This window comes from Uloborus diversus, chromosome 3 (genome assembly GCF_026930045.1).
Source record: "Uloborus diversus isolate 005 chromosome 3, Udiv.v.3.1, whole genome shotgun sequence".
Lineage (NCBI taxonomy): Eukaryota > Metazoa > Arthropoda > Arachnida > Araneae > Uloboridae > Uloborus > Uloborus diversus.
The window spans coordinates 48,027,671-48,043,286 of record NC_072733.1 but is presented as its reverse complement, the minus strand read 5'-3'; the positions used below and the strand labels follow the sequence as shown (position 1 = coordinate 48,043,286).

General features: G+C 34.7%; 1 protein-coding gene across 1 annotated transcript in view; it reads left to right on the top strand.

The window, feature by feature from the left end:
• Positions 1-12,523, top strand: part of LOC129218731 (leukocyte elastase inhibitor-like) — a 55,462-nt gene extending 42,939 nt beyond the window's left edge. The window contains exon 4 of the mRNA XM_054853054.1: positions 12,174-12,523. Coding sequence (XP_054709029.1) covers positions 12,174-12,523 — 350 coding nt within the window. The remainder of the gene's footprint in view (positions 1-12,173) is intronic.
• Positions 12,524-15,616: the final 3,093 nt, after the last annotated feature.

Here is a 15,616-nt window from a genome sequence, read left to right as displayed (position 1 = left end):
TCATTTTGAATTTGTGCCCGGTGATATGGTTGCGGTTTGGTATTTCAACATAAAAAATTTAAACTACAAATTTCATTCTAGCCGCCTGAATTTTTCATTTCAATTTATTCACTAATGCAATATTATTTTTTTGGAGTTTAGTGGTATGCAAATGTAAAGAACTTCCTTAACTTGTGACCAGAACTAAATGGAATAATGGTTTGTGTCATTTTATCAAGATTGCAGTTCGCGGTTGTGTTCCGCTTGGAATTTCAAGGAAGACCCCAGTCTAAACGATGCTGCGATGATTCACTTAGTGACATGAATGCCGGCAACGGAAGTTTATAAGTACCTTTTTAATTTATATTTTTGTGTTTTCGGATGTGATTTGTAATCACAAATGCTTTTGAGTTTTAGAGCGTTCTTAGCCACTGAAGCCTATCCTACGATCTGCGTGCCATATTGGGTCCCTTGAAGCTGATTTTTGTGAACCCTTGTCAGGTTCTATGTTACAATCAAGAACTATGGATTGGAACAAGATAAACTGAATTTTATTTTGTTTTAATTGAAATGTGATCGGGCATACTATTCATTTAAATCTGAGTTTTTTAAATTTGTAGTTCAATATTAGTTTTTACGGGTAGTTGAATATTATCACTTTAAGAATCACAGGAATATAGAAATTTCTGTTGATAGAGCGAAATTAGACGTACGTTTCTTTCTTTATTTATTTTTTTTATTTTTTCAGTAAATTTTGGAACAGATTCTTTGTTTTTACATGTTATTAAAATCAAAGAAACCAAAACAGAATGTTAAGTACTTTATTATTTATTGTACGTATTTTTATAAAAATTACAGGAACAAAATTAAAAGTCAACTTCATAATGAGAGCAACAATAAAGATTAAAGTTTAAAGTACGATATATTACAGCGTATTTCTTCGCATATTCAGACTTGTGTGACACTTATCAAACAAAATTCATGATTATTTTTACTGCAATGTGAATAAAAAGCAGTTATTTTGCAAATAGAGCATGTTTAAATCTACAGTTAAAAAGTGGTGCGGTCCTCTGTCAAGCATTTCCAAGAAGGGTAGCATTGTTTACAACAAGGACGGCGGGCCAAATGTGGACTTATAATTTCTTAATGATTAGAACTGGCAGTATCAGATGTAATCTATTTCTTGAGATGCTTGTCGATTTATTCTTTTGTGAAAAACTTTCAACTTTTCTGATCGATTTTCACTTTTTACTGAATTGACTTTAACTAAGCCATCTTGATTTTGGGAATATAGAATTGTTTCTTCCGGGTTTCAGGTAAATTCTGAAAAACTTAAAGATAAATTGTCTAAATCCTATCAAAAGAAGTAGCACTTAAAAAAAAAGTCGCTGGTGGATTAAATGGGGACATCGATAGCTGTTCAAAACGGGAGGGGGGCGTCCACATTTTGAAAGACATAAAATATAAATGAAACATCTTAAATTATGCTTAAATATTAAGACAGATATAAGATAGAATTCTCTTACGGTATTATTTTATTTCAACTCAAATGATTTTTTTATGCAATTCCTTAGTACTTAGAAAAAAGCTCCAAAAAATTAAATTTAAACAATATAATAACACAATTGTGGAATAAAATATATGAAAAAAAAATATTTTAAAAAATTATAAGTAAAATATTTTATATTAAGTGCAGAAATCTAAATAATTATTTTACATCACACATTGTTTCATATTCAGATTTCTAATAATGGGCAGCTGTCAAACAAAAAGAATATGAAGCTGGTATTAGTTGAACATAGTTTGAGCTGTTAACAAGTGTTGGAATGGAATATAAGTTTAAAAAAAAGAAAAAGAAAGAAAAAACATCTACGGTTTTCAGTGCTACTATAGCAACTCGGGGAGAAGGGGGGGGGGGCTAAAAGAGGCTAGATGCAGTATTCATTGTTTTAAATGAATACCTCAATATTTCCCAATTGGTTGTCTTAAACGTCGACCTTGCTCCATTTTCTAAAAAAAATAATTCTCTACCGCATCCTAATTATTGCTTTGAAGTAAACATATTGCAATCCAATAATCTGTAGCCTATTATAAGAAGAAACTAGTTTCAAGTTTTATTATCCTTAAGATATATGTTCTCCCAATCACCGATCACTTCAGTTATCCGATCGAAAAAAATAAATATTTATCTTAATCAACGGTCTCCTATGTATTACAAAATCCTTCAAAACTACCGAAAGTTAGAAGGATTTTTTTGAATTGTATTTCAGAAACCAGTATAAATGCATTTCTTGACATGGAAGATAAAATGTAAGATTATGTTCTTTCTTTTTTGAGTTCTTATGTAAAGTATTCAGATTAGGTCTATTTTAATTAGACACTAATAAACCACCGTTTCAATTGCGTAGTTTCCAAATTTCTGCACAGCAGTTTTTTTTCTCCTTAAAACAACATATTTAGCGCTTAACTGGTTCCTGAAATAAAAAATTCAATTATTACAATTTAGGTATATGTTAAGCGGTTTAAAAATAAAAGCAACTTCCCAGGGCAATCTTAATTTCAGATCATTCAGATTCATAATTTTAATCATTTTAGGGCGTATTTTTATACCTACGTACTTTGATTTTTTCATGAATGTTTTTTGGTGTCTACAAGTTTTATGAGATTCTAACAATTTTTATTTTGACAGATCTTTCATGATATAAGGCCTAATGATGGCACCTAAGTCGGCAAAGATGTCACAAAGAAGAATCAAGTTTGTAATATAAAAATGTTGACCTTGAAAAAATTAGCATTCGGTTTTAAATGAATTTCTGCAATTTCACTGTAAAAACTACTAATCGATATTTATAGGTGATGTATACGCAATAAAATAATTTGGCAATTTTTAATGGTGTGAATGTTTCATTTTTTCTCATGAAAACAGTATAACATAATATAAAGTTAAAAATTGGTTTTACTACTCCAAAAATTATATAACTTTAATACTAGTACTCATAAACCTGCAGATTTTATTATACCGAGTAAAAAATTGTTTCTGTTTATTAGCTCTGGAATTTTAAACCGTCACATATTTATAGTTTTCATTCTATGTAAACTTTAAAAGGTTAATAGGATAAAGTATTATCTAATCTATAATAATCAGTTTAGAATAAAAACCAATCTGTGCAGTCTAAATGCTGTATACTGGTATACAGCATTTATACAGCTGTATATTTCACATATGGTGTGAAATAAAATTAGTTTGTTACTAATATTTCTCAAATAAAGTAGATCCAAATGCAACTTATAACATTAAAAAAAGAAGAAAACCATGAAAATATTCTGTTTTACTATAAAAGAAAAATAAATGCACATAATTGCATGCATAAAGTTAATATAAACTTAAAGGTTTAATGGATTGCATATTGCGAAACATTTCCCACGTTATGATGCACATTTTAGCATTACAATAATGAAAAAAGTACTTTTAGTGAAGATACGATGTAGTATTTTCAGTTATATATAAAAAACTTTCTCATTTTTACTACCTTCATGGATCAAAAAGTTTTGTATTATGAAAAAGCTATAACTGTTCTTAAAATAAAGTTTCAGACCATATTTTGCAATTTCCTTCTATTTGTAAATTTTTAAGTCTGCAATAGAGCTAAAAGTTTTTTGTAGAAATGAAAATGCACCACTTTTTCTTCTTTAACAGGTGTTTATAAAATATTGAGATGGGGCATTGATTTATTTTGTGTACAAGGAAATTAATATCAATAAAACATATATTTAGCAGCAGTTAATTATTTTTATGTTAAAGTGTTTTATATTTCTTTATTTGTCGCTTTTCATAGCCTAAAACATTACTTTTGTTGTTGAAAAACTTTTGAAAAGGAACAGAGTTCGTATGTAGGCTAATTTCTACAACGTACATACAGAATCAAATGCTTTACTTTTCTATATTGTTCTTCAGCTTTAAAAGCAGTGATTTCGACTATGAAAAGAGACAACGATAGGGTGAAAAACCCTTTTGCATAAAAATTGATAACTTTATTTTATGGTTTACTGCTGTTACTTTTAATGTACAAATCATTTATAAAACCGTATACTACTGCTGCTTTTATGGCGTAATTCAGTTGATTCCGCAGCATAATACTGCTAACTTTACAGTTTGATACTGTTAATTTTGCAGGGCAATTCCGTTACAAAACAGTATATTACTGTTATTTTTACATATTATCTCTGTTAAATTTACAGGTCAAGTCATTCCTAAAACGGTATATTACTGCTAATTGTACAGTTTGATACTGTAAGTTTTACAGGGCAGTTCTATTAAAAAGCAGTATATTACTGCTAATTTTACAGTTAATCATTGTTAATTTCACAGGGCAACTCCATTAAAAGACAGTATATTACTGCTAATTTTACAGTTTATCGCTGTAAATTTCACAGTAAAAGTCTGTTATAAAACAGTATATTACTGCAAATTTTACAGTTTAGAATTGTAATTTTTGCAGTTTTTCTTTGGAATGAAAGCTGCCAGTACTTTAATGTAAAAACAACAGCTTTTTTTTTTTTGCAGTGCAGGCGGCCTTGAGCCACCACAGGTGGCAAACGGAAGTTTTCAAACAGTGAGCGGAGCACCCTACTTTTTATATTTAATCATTGTACGTGTAATACATTTGAATAATTTGCCTTTCGTATGCAAATGATTTATTTGTAGTAACCCTACGTATAATATATACACACTCATGGCCAAAATTGAGGTCACAAACATGTTTATCGAAGTAATTTTTAATGGCTACCAGTAAAATTTAAACAAATTATTTTTTATAGATTATTAACTACCGGTAATACGATTTTAATCTTTGTTTTGGAAAAAAAAGTTATTCAGTATTAGTTTTTGATCAACTGCTGAAATTTCACCGTATAGGCATCTGGAATTTTTGTCTGAAATTTTGTGAATATTGCATTAAAACAAAAAAAAAAAAAAAAAACCTGTTTCCAGTGAAAATGAGTTCTTATAATCGCTTAGATGATTCTTTGAGATGGAGAGCCATTGACAGGCCTGAAACTGGTTAGTCTCAAGCGGAGGTTCCTCTGTGGCTACAAGTGGCACTGAAAGTGGTATTTAGGTTGGTAGAATCAAATCCAAACAAGTGGTACTATAACCAGGAAGGCCGAACCCGCCGACCTAGGCCGTCACGGAGCAACGACGCAACGCCTGCGCACAGGGACGTGGCGAGAGGGGGAGCGTGGGGTGTGACCCCCCCCCCCCCCCCGATTTTTTCGAAGTCAGCGTTTTTAACAGATCATTCGAAAAAGTATATGAATGTTATATTTTATTCTGTAATCTACTTTTGGAAAAAAAAAATGCAGAGTCATAATATGAACGTAAAATATACCAGTGCTGCGGAGTCGGAGGGAAAATGACCGACTCTGGGAGTTTTAGAGCCTTCGACTTCGGCTCCTTTATGCCAAAATCAATCCGACTTCGACGGCACTAGCAGAGTTGCTGACTTAAAGGGAAAATGACCGACTCCGATTCTTGAAAGTTTAAACCTTCGACTCATAACTTCAACACCTTTACCCCCAAAACCAGCCAGACTCCGCAGCCCTGAACTATATCACTCGACATAAAGTACGATTTTGCTCAAGTCGGCATTTATGTAAAGTATAGGCAGAGCAACAGAATTTAAAGAGACAGTAAACACGGGGCAGCACTGGACCAACTACTGTCTTATCTACTCTTACTGAGAAACGAAAAAATGCCTTTAGGAGGGGGGGGGGGGGGGGCGTTCGATCATTGCTTAAAACGAACTAGATCTCCAACCCACGTTACACATCCGGCCTAAGAACAGATTTGGTGATTTGGCATCAGTGACTGAATAATAAACAGCAGATAAGACAGACATCACCAAAACAACGTAGCCGCCATATAGGCCGCTAACATCTACCCGCCTTCATTGAAAGACCCTTCATTTGAAAATTTCTAACAAATGGGAGGGGGAATGCCAAAATATGCCATATTCAGCTCTTTGCTGCATCCACAAAAAGGAAAAATCATGGTTCTCATTTTTCTGTCTCATATTGATTGAGATAAATTTTTGTGACTCACAATGTTTCCATTTCTTGCTATTGATTTAATACCGAATCGAATTCACTGTTTAGGAAATTCTTCTGTTGCTTGTTTTTATCTTACTTCTGATGCATGCTGTCGATCTATTTAGCATGAGTAAAAAATGTCTCTCTTCTTTTTCGTTCGCTGCCCTACTTGTATTGTACTTGAAAAAAAATATATATTGTAAAGAGAAATTTATGGTACATATGAAACTAAAATACGTGTTTCTTACAAAGTTCGAACAATGCCGTAAAACTGTACAATCAAGTATTAAAATGTCAGAGACTGGAAAGTGCAAATGAAGTGTTTTGAACAATTTTGATTTTTCTCGACTCCATGAAAATAATTAAATCAGTCTTTGAAATTTCTTGAAAAGAGCTTCAATTTTATTTCTTATCAAGTGCAGAAAATATGAATTGTCCGAATTGGAAAGATGCTATTTAATAAATGCATGTTTTCTAAATGTGTATACTATTCCTTTTAAAGCATATTTTACTATTAATCATTTTATATTCAATTCAGTGCTGTGTCTGTCGGTGGTTTGGAGGGATGATCAAAATATTAACTATACTGAAAGCAAAGCAGATGTGAGCAAGTGACAATGCTTGATCTTTTCTTTTCTCTTGGTCTTCCTCTCCGTCAGTTAATAACGATTTGTCGAACCAAAAACAATTTTTATTTAGAATCCTCTCAAGTTGTTAAATAGTGCATCTTTAATTATGTGTGTGTGTGAATTCGACAAGTTTTATCATTAGAGACGCCAATTTGAGAATTCTCCCCCCCCCCCAAAGGTAAGAGGCTCGCATGTCCCTGCCTGCGCAGGATCGCTATTTGGCATTAAATGCACTACGGCGTAGGCTGACAACGGCTCCTTAACTTGCTCGTGAGCTTGCTGCTGCGTTTGGAATAAGGATTTCCAGACAAACAGTATATACAGAAGTCTAGCCCCCAAGAGAGGGCCCTTTATACCCGGCGACCAGTTCAGTGCGTCCCTTTAACTGCACTCAACCAAAAAATCCGGTTGATGTGGGGTCGCGAACATATAAGTTTTGGGCACATCAAGAATGAGGGTGTGTGTGTGTGTGTGTGTGTGTGTGTTTTTCAGTGATGAGTCGAGATTTACCACACAGTGTGATAGTCGTCAAATCTTCATCTAGAGTGAGGAGCTCGCTATCATCCCTGCTACGTAAAATAAATCAACAGATTTGGTATGGCGTAATGCTGAGCAGTTGTACACCACTGCACGTCTTTGATGCGGGTACTGTCAATGCACATCGTTATAGGGATGATCCTTGAAGCCTAGGTGATATGTTCCGGAGTGCTTTTGGCTTAGATTTCATACTGATTGACGATAACGTGCGTCCACGCAGAGTTCAGATCGTAGATGATTTTCTTGAGGGAGAGAATATTTTGACGTGTGGACTGGTCCTCGATATCTCCGGATCTCAATCCTATTGAACATGCTTGGGATTGTCAAGGAAGAGCCATTGCACGGCGTAACCCTCTTCCTAATACCCCCCTATTAGGAAGAGGGTTACGCCGTGAGGGTTACCCATCCGTGAGGGTTACGCCGTGAGGGTTACCCCCCATGAGTTAAAATAGCAGCACTTTTGGGCTTTGTTGCTCCAAGCATTGATTGACACCCTCTTAAACAGTATGAAAACTCGTTGTAAAGCTTGTTTAACAGTACACGGTGGTCACACTCCATATTAGACGCGCTTTTTCCGAGATAAATGCTTTAACTCTGATTCATGAATTAACCATTTTTGATGTATCCTGCGTCTTTATTCCCAATCAAAACCTTTTCCGTGTTGTTATGTTTCATTGTTCTTTCCCCTATTGTAATACACCTCTGTGCCAAATTTCGTGACAACACACAGAATATTTTTCAGTTTTCTGAGATTTTATGACCTTAATTTTGGACATGAGTGTATAGATACTAGAGTGACAAAAATCTGAGCAAACCCATGTTAGTACACTGCAATTAGACATGAACCTCGACATCCAAAGTAAAAGTTTCCTGTCAACTCCAAATTGTTGTATACTGTCCACATATTGTTTGGTAAAAAGTTACACCGTTTTCAGCGTCGGGTTTTGGGGGGAGGGGGGGAAGAAATTGGTAAATTAGTAGTTTTTATCAGTTTTTCCGAAATATTTAGAAAACTATGGTGTTTAGCGCGAAAAGTACAGTATACAAAATAAGCTACACTAAATTACGAACAAAATGGTCCTAAACATTATTTTGTTAAGTGAACGATTCCAGAGTTACGGCGGGTGTAAAAGTAGAAAATTTTCGCATTTTTAAGATTTTTTGGGAAGTGTGCAATTCTAACTACTACGTAAACAGAAATAACTAAATAATTTTATTAAAAAGTAATATTGTACAATCGTATTCTAGTCAAAAAGAAACTAAGAGGCACCACATGGGGTTAGAAACGTAGAAATACTGGGAACGAGAACCGGTTTTCTGCAATTTGCGTGAACTGTGATAAAGCACTTGAAGTTAGACTACTAGCTTCAAAAAAGATTGAGAACAAAACATTCAGAGATACTCTTGAAAAGAAAGTTAGCTGTTCAGTCTCTAGCCTCTATTACCAAGTCTATAATAATTAACAACACCACTGTATGTGTGAACACTAATACCAGGGGTGTTTGTGATCCGAAATTTCAGAAATTTCCAAAACTTATGGGTTGACAACACATTCTAAAACTGAAAAATTATTTCAAAAAATAAAAAAATAAATAAACTTTAAAAATAATTTTCATTAATGATTTAAATGATTTTTGTATGCATATTTGAAGAGTTTTTACTGGGGAGGGAGAAGGGTCTAGCTTCCTCATAGTTTCAGGAAATTTCACACTGCCTTCAAAAAATTTTACTTGAGTCCACGTGCACCACTGCCTAATACTCTCTCACATCGGATGGTGTGCACTGTAAGAAAATATGAGAGACTTTAAGAAATACTGTCGAACCCGCTTAAGTGAATAGCCATTTTACCACGAAAAAATATTCTAATAAGCGGGATATTCCAAAAACCGGGATAAAAATAACACATTACATTGGTTTGGTACATTGAAAATGTATTATATTAAGCGGGATATTCTTTTAACCGATATTCTAATAAACGGGCTTGACTATTTTAATTCGAATTACGTGCATATTATCCACCCTTGTTCGACGAATCTGGCTTGATAAGGAAGGGGAGCAAATCTCCAATGGTGTCTGTTGTGGTTCCAGATTCAAATGAATCATCGATCACCCCTTATTTAGAAAAAGCGTCCTATATCATTAATGAAGATCACCTTCTTCATCGTGTTTTCTGACGTTTCCCAGCTACCTTCAGGCAGATTTGCGAGCAATACAAAAATTACGTAATTGCTCATTATAGGTCAGCAACTTGTTTTTGATGAATACGAGCAAGGAACCACAAAAGATGAAGAGCAATTATGTAGATCACGTTCTACGACTAACATTGAAGTCAAAGTTGAAGACTGAATCGATGTAACTATCAACCAACGTGAATTTCTAGCTAACACTAAGAACAAAATGGGCCTAATTTCTCTCCTGACAATGTACTTGCAAAGAGGCGGTTGCACAGTTCATCAAGCATCGGGTGACGATGACTTATTTATAGTTTTAACAGCGATTGATAAAGCTAAGAATGGAGTTGAAGCTTGTGTGATCGGTGATGACATGGACTTACTAGTCCTGTTGAATGTTCACACAGCATCAGAAAACTAGCTGAAAATGGTGGTACCAAAGAAAGGCAATCAGCAGGAAAAGGTATGCACTGTTTCGGACATTCAGCGAAGCATTGGAGGCATGAAGGGTGTACTCTTTGCAATATACGCCTTCACAGGATGTGACAGTGTACCATCTTTCTACAAGAAGGGAAACATTTCACCGTATAGGAAAGTGTAAGCCAACAACGCTCTTCGTACGAAGCTTCTAAGTCCTTAACGATTCCAAAGCTGACCCCAGTGCGGTGGCTGACACAGGAAAGTATTTCTTTCTTGCGATGTTTGGAGCAAAGAATACTGAAGATCTAGATAGTTTTCGCTACCATCAGCGTAACTTGCAGGCTATTGCAACGCAGCCCATTCGTTGTTCAAGTTGGCTTACCCTCACTACTACAGCTACCAGGAAGCATTCATATACCAATAGATTCAGCAGCAGCTGGATGAAGAAAAGAATTTACCTCCAGTGGGGGTGGAAGAAGATTGGTGAATACCTGAGACCAATTACAACAATGCCTTCTGTAACTCCCTAGGAATTACTTTCCCTCATAATGCGCGTCTAAAAAGCCGAATGCGTCCATAACTGCGAGTGCAGAAGTAGTGGTCTAAACTGCTCAAGTATGTTCAGTAATTGCTCAGGTCTAGGAAGTAATAACAGGGGCACTAATATCACAGACGAAGATCTAGAAGAGGACTGTGGTATGCTTGAAGAGGACTGAATCCTGATGAATACTTTACATCACAATATGTCGCATTCAACGTTCTACATTTTTATTAAATATTAGTATTGAATTCAGTGTACGAACGTCAAAAAGTTTGATGAAATATGGTTGCAATATGCAGGCGAATATGCCTATTTTCTAAAGAAAAAACTTCAAAAGCTGCACTTATAAAAATGTTATTATTAAAAATGATATAACTATAAATCATAATTGTTATGAATTTTTATAATTTAAAATCATCTGTGTTTAAAATATATTTATTCTTATTGCGGCATTGTCTAGAGAAAGTTTGGATCTCTCCGTGCAGCAGATTTATATAACCACGGTCCATGAATGCTTCTTTTCCCTTAAAAGTAGAGCCCCTTGAGTAGGTGGTGAGGTTGTCGTTCCTTCAAGGGCTAATCACAAACATACCACCGGCCTCATAAATCGCAATTTGCTTTTAAAAAACACTCCTCATACAAAAAATTAGTTTCCTGAGTGATAATGATTTTTTTTTTCTGAAAAATCTAAAAAAATACGAAAAATTTCTCTTTTTCACCTATCGTAACTCTGGAACCGTTCACTTAACAAAATAATGTTTAGGACCATTTTGTTCGTAATTTAGTGTAGATTATTTTGTATATTGCACTTTTCGCGCTAAACACCATAGTTTTCTAAATATTTCGGAAAAACTGATAAAAACTACTAATTTACCAACTTCTCCCCCCCCTCCCCCCAAAACCCGACGCTGAAAACGGTGTAACTTTTTACCAAACAATATGTGGACAGTATACAACAATTTGGAGTTGACGGGAAACTTTTACTTTGGATGTTGGGGTTAGGCCTTTTTTCGGTCTATTTGCACCGTACTATGTTTTCCCACAAATTTCCAAATAGAAGACAGTGTATCTCGATCCAACGCTGTTAGTTGAATTTGTTATCAAATTAGTTATCAGTTGAATCTGTTATTGAATTTTGCTACTAGGGTTTATTTTCGATTTTAGTAAAAAAAAATATTAAGTGTAGTAAATTAACGTTGAGATATAATTTTTACTATTAGTTTTCATGAAAATTCAAAACACATCCTATATCAAAAAAAAAAAAAAAAAAAAAAAAATACAGTTTTACTGTATTTTTACTTTATGCTGGGATTGGGTAGAGAAGAGTCATCTCTTTACTCCACTTCTCCAAACAGCGTATTCAAGTGGAGATTGGGGGGCCTTATTCAAGGAGGGTAGTTACATCTACCAAATCTACCCCTCTCTCCCAAACTCAGATCTTTTCCTTTTATGGCCATACAAAGGGGCTAAATCTAACTATTAACTTCCACCAAAATTCAACCATATCTCAAAAAACATTACGCATACAAGGAAATAAAAATACAGTCCAGTCTTTTGTTTTTATGCTTATTTATTTAAGAATCCTACTTAGTAACAAACTTTTTACGTCACACCCGCAGCACGTATAAATTATTTTTTAAATATGAAGACATTTTACAGGTTAGAAAGTTGATATTTCATATTAAGATACGTTACTAATACTGAAATGTATACAAATGAAGGGCCAAAATTCCTAGACTAAAGAGCACAAATGTCACCCCAGCAACTACTATAAGTATTAATACATTTATGAATTTTTTTCTGTTTCAGGATCAATGAAGAAGCATGATGTAAATGTACGCCTACCACGGTTTTCCATTGATAAAAGCCCACAATTGGCGAGCCTGTTGTGGCATTTAGGGATCAAAGATCTATTTTCTCCAAACGAAGCTGATCTGAGTGGGATCGCAGAGAATCTCTTCGTAAGCGGTATGATTCACCGAGCCCTCATTCATGTGGATGAGCATGGAAGCATAGCAAGTGCTTCAACTCTCGTTTTGGTTGAAAGAGTTGGCAATGTTGATGAACACTACTTTGAAGCAAACAGACCTTTTACTTTCGCTATTATGGACAAGCAAGCAGGAGCGGTCTTATTTATGGGAAGAATAGCAAAATTGTAGTTTTAAAATTTAGAAAAATAAATTACATCTAAAGACTTATACTGCTTTTGTGTCTCTTTAAAAGCATTTGAAAGCACTGAAAAAAATATATCTGCCTGAGCATACGCCGATTTCTTACATTAGATGGGTGTGAAGGAAGGCAGTTGCATTGCAGAAAAAAGTTTCGGAGGGAGATATGGTTGAATTTCGGTGGAAGATAATAGTTAGATTTAGCCCCTTTGTATGGCCATAAAAGGAAAAGATCTGAGTTTGGGAGAGAGGGGTAGATGTATCTAACCTCCTTGAATACAGCCCCCAAATCTCCCCTTGAATGCGCTGTTTGGAGAAGTGGAGTAAAGAGATGACTCTTCTCTACCCAATCCAGCATAAAGTAAAAATACAGTAAAACTGTATTTATTTTATTTATTTATTTTTTTGATATAGAATGTGTTTTGAATTTTCATGAAAACTAATAGTAAAAATTATATCTCAACATTAATTTACTACACTTAATTTTTTTTTTTTAACTTGAATCGAATCTAATATGAAGATCTCAATCCCGAAAACTAAAACAATGGCATTTAGGAGTAAAGAGCCAATCAGAAGTAAAATTGTTATTGATAATAGAACTATGAACAGGTGAAGCACTTCAACTACCTAGGATGTGACATCACCTTTGACCACGACAATGATGTCCAAAACAAACTACATAGGTTTCAACACTTATGTGGAACCCTTGCAGGAACCCTAAAGGGAAAAACGAGAAAGGAAACACAACTGAAGTTCTATAAGGTTATGGCGGTGCCAACCTTACTATACGGCTCTGAAACATGGACTTTGAACAGTCAAGAAACTAGTAGAATTCAAGCAGCAGAGATGAAGTATTTGCGATCACTGAAAAACTGCACTATCTTAGACAAAATAAGGAATGAATCTATTCGGAGGGAATTACAGATATTCAGCCTCAATGACAAAATTACGGAATATCGTAACGATTGGAAAAACCATGTTCGACGTATGGCACGAGGGAGACTTCCAAACGAGCAGCCTTTTATTACAGACCAAGGGGCAAACGAGACCGTGGTAGGTCCAGGAAGCGGTGGGGCGACCAAGAAGCCGGTACAGGCTTTATGCCTAATCCTTGAAGAAGAAGAAGAAGAAGAAGAAGATCGAAAATAAACCCTATTAGCAGCAAAATTCATTGCAACGAGCTCCCCGAGAAATGATTCAAAATTGATGTCCCAAAAATGCATCTTAGGCTATTTGACTTTATTAGAAAAGTTAATTTTCGGGAGCAGCCATCAGAAAATTTGTGATATTGAAGTTTTAAAAAAGCAATTTTAAGCTATAGGTTTAAAGAAGGAGGAGGTGGGTATCCTCTCTCGAAAATGTTTCTAAACGTAGAAGAAGGGACAAGGAATTGGGGATTCTCCCGGAAACCTTTCGGCGTTGAGGTTCTAAAATGCAATTTAAAATTATCTTTGGTGATGTTAGCGGAAGAGATAGGAATTTCGGGAGTTTTCCCTTCTAAAAACACATTTTGAAGCTATACTTGAATACGTTAGAGAAAGTGAAGGGAGGAGAGATCTGAGTGCACATTGACATTGATTTTTACCCTTATTTATGAAGTAATGAACTGAAGAGGAATTTGACAACTCATTATGCCCTTTTTCAAAATTAATAAATTTGATTAAAATATAATTAGGTTGCCAATGATATAAGATTTTTAAAATTAAGAAATAAGAAATAGATTTCAATTTAAATGGCATTAATTTTTACTATTTAAATTAAGGGCCTTTGGGAGTCACGGTCCTCTTGTCAGCTAGGTTCCCATCCCTCTATAAACATATCACTTAGATTCCAAGCTTGGCCCACTATAGTTGGAGCAAACCTAACTTGGCAATATTGTGAAGGCTACGCAAATCCTAATCACAGCATTACGAAACTGCCAGGTTAGGTTAGGTTTACCCCCAGGCTGACATGACCTTTAGTTGATCTGACCCCGTCGAAATTTAAACTTCCTATAAGCAGGCCTGTCATTTAGTAGGGTCAATTTGCTTCACCCCTAGCTTTAAGAAATTAATGTTACATATAAGGGGTTGTAGTTTTTGCAGGAAAAAATTGAAATGACAAGCCTGCTTATACGAAGTGTTAACAATCAGGAATTCTAAGAAATTAAGAATTTCTGTACGTATTCAAGTCTCGAGCAAACCAATGTGATTTTAGCCAACTGTAATAATTACTGTAAATAAGAAATAATTACCTTTCTACAGATTATAGGTAGTTCAAGTATTAGGTAAATATATTCACTTCAAATTACTTTGGACTTAAACCAGAAGATCATTTTTCAGTGGCGGATTTAAGGGTTTAGGGTGCCCGTTGAAATACATTTTTGGGAACCTCTTTGTCTATAATCATCGTCATGATTGGCCCTCTTCAGGAGAACCCGCCAGGTTGTCCTCTTTGCCGTTGATCTCCAGTTTTTGATTTTAATGAAATCAAAAACCAGTGTCCCACACAGTCAACATATCTCTTTTTCTTTTTTGGTCTACCCCTTGGTCGCTATCCAAAAGGGACTGCATTGAATAAGACCGTCAACGCAGCTCTATCATTTTCCATTCTCAAGAGATGACCAGCCTATCTCATTGTTTAGTTTGGTAAATTTCAAAATATCGATGCCTCTAAAAAGTTAATAAAGTCTTTGTCTATTATAGAACTAAGTAAAAGAAAAACAAAACGGCTGAAATTTTGAATCATCATTAGGGCCCCATGGCCCTGGGAGCCCCTTACAATTGCAACATGGTAGATATGCCACTGCATCTTTAGATTTTTTTTTTGTTTTTGTTTTTGTTTGTCTTGATGCTGTCACAGATATCCTGATCTATACTCGGATTTTTTTTTTTTTTTTTTTTAAATGCAAAACCGAAATACATCGTCGCCTCAGAGCAACAGTAAGATCTAATCACAGATATAACACTAAGATATCTTACTGTTGCTTTGAGAGGACAACGTAGAAATTTTTAAAGAAACACAACCGAGATTTTATTACTATTTAAAATATATTGATATGATATTCCGTGATCATTCTGTTTGTGCACAATACTAAATTAAATA